The sequence below is a fragment of the Henckelia pumila genome, chromosome 4 (genome assembly GCF_033568475.1).
Source record: "Henckelia pumila isolate YLH828 chromosome 4, ASM3356847v2, whole genome shotgun sequence".
NCBI classification, from domain to species: Eukaryota; Viridiplantae; Streptophyta; class Magnoliopsida; order Lamiales; family Gesneriaceae; genus Henckelia; species Henckelia pumila.
This window is the reverse complement of record NC_133123.1, coordinates 87,794,730-87,803,049: the sequence shown is the minus strand read 5'-3', so window position 1 is coordinate 87,803,049 and position 8,320 is coordinate 87,794,730. Positions and strand designations below refer to the sequence as shown.

Sequence of the window (8,320 nt, the reverse complement as noted above, 5' to 3'; positions counted from 1 at the left end):
AACCAAGAAATATACCCTCATTTGACTTTGCATCAAATGCATTCAGATGACTTTTACTATTGTTGTGAATGTAACATTTACATCCAAAGATTTTGAAATAGGACATGTTTGGTTGTTTACCATTCCAGATCTCATATGGAGTTTTCAAAAATTTCTTACATATCATCGATCTGTTCTAAGTGTAGCAAGCGTTGTTCACAACTTTTGCCCAAAACTTTTGAGACACTTTGGAATTAGCTAACATGGTTCTCGCAACTTCTTTTAGAGTATGATTTCTCCTTTCTGCAACACCGTTTTTCTGTGGTGTTCTAGTTGCTGAGAATTCATGCTTAATACCATAATGCTTTAAGAAAGAAGACAATGTTTGATTAACAAATTCAGTTCCTTTGTCACTCCTAATTCTAACAATCTTATTCCCCCTAAACTAATCACTGGTATAGGACCAAACAGGTCCAAATGTAACAGTTCCAAGCATTGGGCAGATGAGTTATAACCCTTGTTTTTAAAAGGATGAACTAACTTGCTTCCCAAACTGACAAGATGAGAAAACTTTGTCTTTGGAAAAATCGATTTTAGGCTGTCCTGTTACTAGCTCCAGCCTACTCAGACTGGAAATTATTTTGAAGTTGAAGTGATTCAGTCTCTTGTGCCATATCCAGTTGCGTTTTGATTTGGAAGCTACGAGGCAGACTGATTTTCTAGACTGATTATTCCAGTAGACTTTATATGTGTTTCCACATCTATTACCTGTCAAAATAATATCACTAGAGGCATCTTTAACAAGGCACGAGTGTTTTTGGAATTCAACCAAATATTCATAATCACATAGTTGGCTGATGCTAATCAAATTATATTTCAAGTTCTCAACAAATAAAACATCTTTAATGATTATGTTACCATGGAAAATCTTACCCTTACCCACGGTACTACCCTGAGAGTTGTCACCAAATGTGATAGTTGAACCATTGCTTTTAACGAGTTCAGACAACAGTTTAGCATTTCCAGTCATGTGTCTTGAACATCCACTGTCTAAATACTATGAATCATCCAACTTTTCTTTAATACCTGTTACCTGTAGTCACAAGGTTGAATAATTTTGGTACCCACATCTATTTGGGTCCACGAGGGATTAATTCTTTAGGAACCCAGATCTGGAATACTTTTACCAGTTTATCAGTTTTAGTGTTCCTATAGGTTCATGCTATATTTTGTGCCCTATCTCGTGGAAAGTGATGTGCTTGTGATACCATATGTTGCTTTCCCTTTCCAAGATCTTTGATTTGTCGATATTGCGTTTGAATAGGACGTTGATTGTGATATAGATTTTGATTTCCTCTCATAGGATTTGGTTGATATGCATTAGTTTGTACTGAACTTTCAGCAGTTTCAACCTTAGTTTTCTCATGAATGAAACCGATACCAAATCATTTCTTGTTCATCTGCTCTATTGATTCCCAGTTCTTTAGAATGGGTTTATCATGTTTATTTTTCCTAACTGCTCGTACAAAGTGTATAAACTTTTCTTTGCACATATTCAATTTGGGTAGAGTACTGGATTCACCGATGTCATTTGTTTTACCATATCCTAGACCACTTTTGTCATGCAATGGTTTTTGTAAACCATGCATCTCTATCAGCATAATTGACGATCTATTCCATGAACTTACCAAGTCATTTAATCTTTGATTTTCCTTTATAAGATTCATGGAGTCAATCTTAAGTTTCTCATTTTCAATCTTAAGCTTAGCAATCTCTATGTCAAGATTATTTTTCTCAACTGATTGTTCCCAGATGAGTTTAGTTCAGGTGTCTTACAGATCTTTTTGATTTGCTTTGACTTCATCAAATGCTATGGACAGTTGATGATACTCATTAGCCATATCATGAAGGGATGTGATGAGATCTTCTCTAGTGAATTCATCTGAACTGAAGTCAAATACATGTTCACTTGTAGATGCTTGTTCATGATCATTTTCCATTAATCACTTGACTTCTTCATCCTCACTAGAGCTGGACAAGTAGCTTGACTCTTTTGATTCACTGTCACTCTCTGCCCATGTGACTTTGTTATCCTCAGCAACCAATGCCTCATGTTTCTTTATAGGAATGTACTTAGCATCTTTTCACCCTTTCTTTCTTTCAAATTTCTTCTTTCCCTTTTATGTCAATCTTTTATCATCCTTCTTTGGTTTAGGATGGTCCGCTATAAAGTGTCCTATCTTCCCACATTTGAAGCATGCCCTTGGTTCTTCCTTTGCATCTTTCTTCTGAAAAATTCGTCTATAGGATCCTTCTTGATTTCTTCTGATGAACTTTCAAAACTTCTTCACAAATAGTGACAAAGCATCACTACTTAGTTGTGTGCAGTTCTATCTGGTTGAGCAGGTGACTCAACTTTAACTGAAGCTATTGCTTTGGTCAGTTGATATGTAGACCGATCCTCTTCTCGAGTTTTTAATTCAAACTCATAAGCTTTTAGGTCAGCAAATAAATCATGAAGTTCTAGTTTATTCAAGTCCTTTGACTCCCTCATTGCCATTGTTTTAACATCTCATTCTTTGGAAAGGCCTTGAATAACTTTCAGAATTACTTTTCTGTTGGGACAAGTTTTTCCCAGAGCACTGAGCTCAATCACAATGCTACTGACCCTTTCATCAAATTCTGTCATTGATTCCCCAGGCTTCATTTTGATATTATCAAACTTTTGTGTATCCATGGATAGTTTGTTCTCCTTTGTTTGTTCATTTCCTTCACATAACTGAATCAACTTTTCCCAAATTTCTTTTCCAGTTTTACACATCTTTATTTTGCTGAAGGTATTCTTGTCAAGAGTCTTGTACAAGATATCTTTGACAACATTGTCGAGATTTGCTTTCTTTTTATCTTCGGTAGTCCATTCCATCCTTGGTTTTTCAATGAGTTGTGGTCCACCGCTTGAAATGGCTATAGCAATGTTTACTTTTGTGATGGTGAAAGGTCAATCAGTGATAAAAAAACCACATGTCATCGTCCAGAGCTGGTAAGTATGCTTGCATACGAATCTTTCAATCATCAATGTCCTCTTTAGAGAACATAGGAATCTTGCTAAAAGAATACATTTTCGAATAAATGTTCAGAGTCAAGATAAATACCTCGCTCTGATACCACTTGTTAGGATCGGTTTAGAGTGTAGAGGGGGGTGAATATACTCAAAAACAGTTTAGCTAGAAGATATTGAATACAATTGGTTTAGTGATTGGATTCTAAGTTTATCTTGCTGTCTGATGTAATTTGACAAACAAAAGTAAGTGCAAAAATATGTCAAGTTACAGATTTGAACACTTATGAGAAAACAGTTTAGGCAAGATAAAAATTAAGAGGGTAAACTTATCAATGACACGAGGAAATGTTTATGGATGTTTGGAGATTTCAATCACTCATACGTCACCCCTTCTTCCACCTCAAACGGATATCACTAGAAGAATTTGTATTTTATAAGCAATTTGCAAAACTCCAATTTAGGACTTATACACTGCCTAAATAAGAACTCATAGTTAAAACTCAGTTTTAGTCCTAGACTGATAAAGTATAGATGTTTACAACTCGATTGACTTAACACAAAATGAATGATCCTTAAAAGATCAGAATATCAATTAAACGGTTGTGCTTCGAGTTTTTTGATCGATTTGCAAGCTTTTGAGAATTTGGATATTCACGCAGTAAACTGTGTTGGCAAGAGTTGATCAATTTGTGTCTTTTTTTTTTTTGCTTCTCTCGATCGCGATCCCTATATATACCCTTTGGATGCTAACGGTAATAATTTCAAAATGATCTTCAGATAGAATTAAAAATATTTATGTTGTATTTGTCACTTTCAATAGCATTTTCTAAGCCCGACAATTTCCTTTGAATCGCGGCACTAACTTCTGTGAATGTGTTAGAGTATGGAAAACTCTATCCAAAAAGGTACGATGATAAACTTGTGATGGACCAGTTTAGCGAGGGTAAACTGATAGTTTAGCGCTTCTTCTCTTGTAAGGCAGTTTTGGTCTTCGCGCTTCAGTTTACCTTCCGCAAATCAGTTTAGCGTTGTACCTCCGTTTAACTTCCTCTTATATCAGTTTAGCACTATATTTTGTAAACACCGAAACTGAATTTTCCAACAAGAATTGTACAAGGATATCTAGGGTGAAGGGGCATCATGACTCAAAGGCCTACATCCACACTCCGTCTTCCTCATGGGAGGGGTATCATGACCTGAGAGCCTACATCCACACTTCGTCTAGTGGAGGGATATCATGACTCAATGGCCTACATCCACACTTTGTCTTTCTCTTGGAAGGGGCATTATGAACACGGAGCCTAATCCACACTCCGTCAACCTCTTAGTAACTTCAGCACAAATCATAAAAATTTTCTTTTCCTCACCTCAACCTTTAACTCAAAAATCAGCACACAAAATATACCACATAATTACACAAAACACACAACTAAAAAACAGAAACACACACACCCAACACACACCCCACAACTCACGCACAAACACGCACACACTAAATTCGAACATACACATACACACACTAATGCACACTAACACACACAGTACACACACAACTCACACACACACGACACACACACACATACACCCATCCACACACACACACACACAACCCGATCACACACACAAAAATACGAATACATATATATATATATCCGAACATATATATATATAATATAAATTTTTTTCGGCTCGATAATACCGTAATAGCTTCGAAACATATTGATCTCAATCATATGTAGCACAAAAAAAAGTATAGAAACATATTTAATATCTTTTCTTTGATACGCCAAAAAACGGAATCCCAAAACATCACTTTTCTATGATAATACTCACATATAAATCATGTGTTTTGCGTATCTCATACATATACATCTAGATCATCAAAAATACACTTTCTATCAACCAAATCCCGTCAAATACCCTTTGAAAAATATATGATTTTACCGATGAGTCAAAAAAACGAATTAAAACTTGTCTTAAAACGTCGTAATCAAATATTTGGAGTCGTTTTGGGGATCGAAGTGTGTCCGGAACGCGATCTGAACCACTTTTTTAGCCTTAGATGCCCCTTTTTTCATCTCTCGCTCACGTTCTTCCCTCTTTTCTTTTCATCCATTGATCGTTCTGTTTTATTTTCTTTTTCCTCCGCTGTACGTTTTTTTCTTATATTATATTTTTTAACATTTTTATCTAATTAACCTATAATAATAACCCTTAAATGCTAATTAATTAATTCCCTTAACGTTTTTATTCACGTAATATCACTACTAGAAAATATGCGTTTAATGACATTTAAAAGTGTCATTGTATACTATTTATCCTGACATTTTTTATATAGTGACATTAAGTTAAAATATCATCTATAGTGATGTCGTCCAAAGGTTCGTGACATTTCCTAGTGTCATTATAACATAAAAATAGTTACACTACTAATGTCATGAATAATTGCTATAATGATAAAAAAGTGTCACAATAAGATTTGTAACGACATTTGTAAATGTCATCTTTTCATATATATAAATACACTATAAAATTTATAATGACATTTATAAATGTCATATTTTCATATATATAAATACACTATAAGATTCATAATGACATTTATAAATGTCATCTTTTCATATATGTAAATGCATTACAAATTTTTAGGCCATTTATATCTTTTAATATTTTTTAAATACATAAAAAAAATTCAATATTTAAAAGCAACTCAAAATTCTAAAAATTAAAAATTATTGAAATTTATCGAAACACTTAATAAACACAATATATTAACAACCAAAGTTGAGATACATAAAATTCATACAAAATTCTCATAATACATCAACAAACTACCTTGCCTTCTCATAATGTAACAACAAGCTAAGTACAAAAAAATCAAATGACTTAATAATAACAACAAAAACCAACGTTGTTCTTCAGAGCGTAAATCCTTCACAATCTGAACAATCTCGAGTAACTCAACTAGTTTGACTGTTCCAGAACTTTGACTACGGATTTGTTTTCCACCCACTCCCGAAACAAGCCCAAACTCTACATGACTAGCTTTAGGCTATCCATCGTCTTTCCCTGGAAGCCAACCAGCTTGTCTGGTAGCCTGAAAGACCAGTCAATAAATCTTTGTAGACTTAAACTCTAATACAGGAAAAATGAGAACAGAGTGCTAATGATATAGACAGAACACAAACCAAAAACCAAACGTTCAAACTTACTATGAAGAACATTTCGAAGTGCTCATCTTGGCCAACATCAGTTACATAAATAATCCATTCCAATCAGCCTTTTCTTCATACAGTCGGTACCTGTAAAGTGCATGCAGGATTCACTAAAAAGAACCCATCTCACATTTGCATGGAAGAAGTACAAACATTACAGTTCAAGTTTCGAACAATAGACTAACGATTGATTTAGTTAATCACAGTTACATTTAATATACTACATCACTAAAAATGTGAAAGTAGTGGTAAAATATTCAGATAATGATCTGCAAAATGTTTCAAACCAAGAAAAGCATGGTCGTAACAAATCATCAGAAAATCTAAAACTCTTAAAAAGTTAAAAAGACTCATAATCTGTAGTTTTACTATCAAACATGAGTAGCCCGAGAATTAAAACAAACTTACTAGAAAGAGAAAAAGAAATGAAACATATGAAGCCTTAAAAGTTAAACAAATAAAATAAAGTCAGAACCAACATGGTTAAGCAAAAATAATGAGATAAAGCATCAAAGCTACCTACATGTAGTGATTTTGACACTCTGTACAACAGAAGTAGACTAAAAATGTCCAAATTTTAAGCATTTGCATTTCAAATACCCATAAGTTTAGAACAAGGGGTTAATCAAACATAAAACCCTTTCGGTCTTTGGCATAGAAGTAATCTTATTCCTTAGTCTATTATCTATGACAACATGCTTCCTTGGACTCCCCATTTAGTCTTCCAAATGAGCTTCTCTTACATAAGTTGAGAGTACCAAAACTCGTCTATTCAAGAGAATCGTCTTCTTGAAACCTAAATATCTGGGCAGTTTTAACAGATAACATAATCTTTATTATTCCAGATGTAATGAATCAAGCCTAAATGAGATATTGTGTTAAGTAGCAACACAAGATTTTGAAAGAATTGATCCAAGAATACATAAGAGAACAGAACTGTGACGCCCTTCAACATGTTTAGCCATATTTCCATCATAAGCGGTAACAAGTACATCACTTTCCAAAGATATAAAATAATCTAGAGCAGCCATTTGAGATGAGTGGTTATTGAAAAATTTCAGGTCAAATGGTTCTAGCAATCCCTTAATTTTCTTTTTATTAATATACTTGTACAGTTAGTTTATTCTAGAAAGTTTTAATCATTCAACTATCTATTAGAATGTCTTACAAGTATACATACACAAAGATGAAAACATACAGTGGGAAATATTAGAGTATGCATGAACAAAAATAATAATAAACAACGCAATACACAAAGAATGAATGAACAAATGAACTATATGCATTCTGATCCATAGTCTAACTGCAATGTTCGCTAGACAGCTTCACTATGTATATCACAACTAAAGTAGCCTCAAATCATTACACTAATTAATTTTACAGAAAATTATAAGTAGTTGAAGTTGTACCTCAAACTCCACCGAACCCGATGCCTAACACATTAACACAAATATCAGTCAATATTAATGTGATATGATTGACGAGACGAATTTAAATCGAAGAGATTGAATTTTACCCTTGGGAAAGGTATGAAAAACGATGAAACGCGATGAAAAATTGATGAAAAGAGAAAATGTTTAACTCATAAGCCAAATGCAACCATTTTTAACTAAATTTTTATTTCGGAGCAATTCCAATCAATCTGTCCGAACAATTTCCTGAATGTATCATCCTTAGAAATCGAAGAGAACAAATTCAAGCATGTTTCTAATTCAAAAATAAACACGTTGAGATTGAGATTAATTTTTTTTATTTAGTGAATATATATGAGTTCTAAAACCACTACCAAAGGTACTACAAACATTGAGCAAAACCTGAGAATAAAGAAAGAAAGTTCTATCATCAATTGAGTGATGAGTTCGAAATGAAAACTCTAGCTAAAGGAAAAATAATACCTTAAACTGCATATTCAAGTATTTTGGCAAATTGATCGATTTTGACCTTAAAGCACACTATAGACGAATGAAAACAAGAAAAAGGAAAAAAAAAGTGACAGATGATCAATGGACATGAACCAGAATTCTTCAATCAAGAAAATAACTAGAATAAACAATTAAAATAAAAA

General features: G+C 33.5%; 1 protein-coding gene across 1 annotated transcript; it reads right to left on the bottom strand.

Moving 5' to 3' along the window:
• Nucleotides 1-2,551: 2,551 nt before the first annotated feature.
• Nucleotides 2,552-2,902, bottom strand: LOC140861384 (uncharacterized). The gene has a single exon (XM_073264403.1). It carries the CDS (start codon nucleotides 2,900-2,902, stop codon nucleotides 2,552-2,554), a length of 351 nt encoding a protein of 116 aa, XP_073120504.1.
• Between the last annotated feature and the right edge of the window lie 5,418 nt (nucleotides 2,903-8,320).

What these genes read in the sequence shown, in the direction of transcription:
- LOC140861384 (XM_073264403.1), bottom strand. Translation starts at nt 2,902, where the DNA reads ATGGAATGGACTACCGAAGATAAAAAGAAAGCAAATCTCGACAATGTT.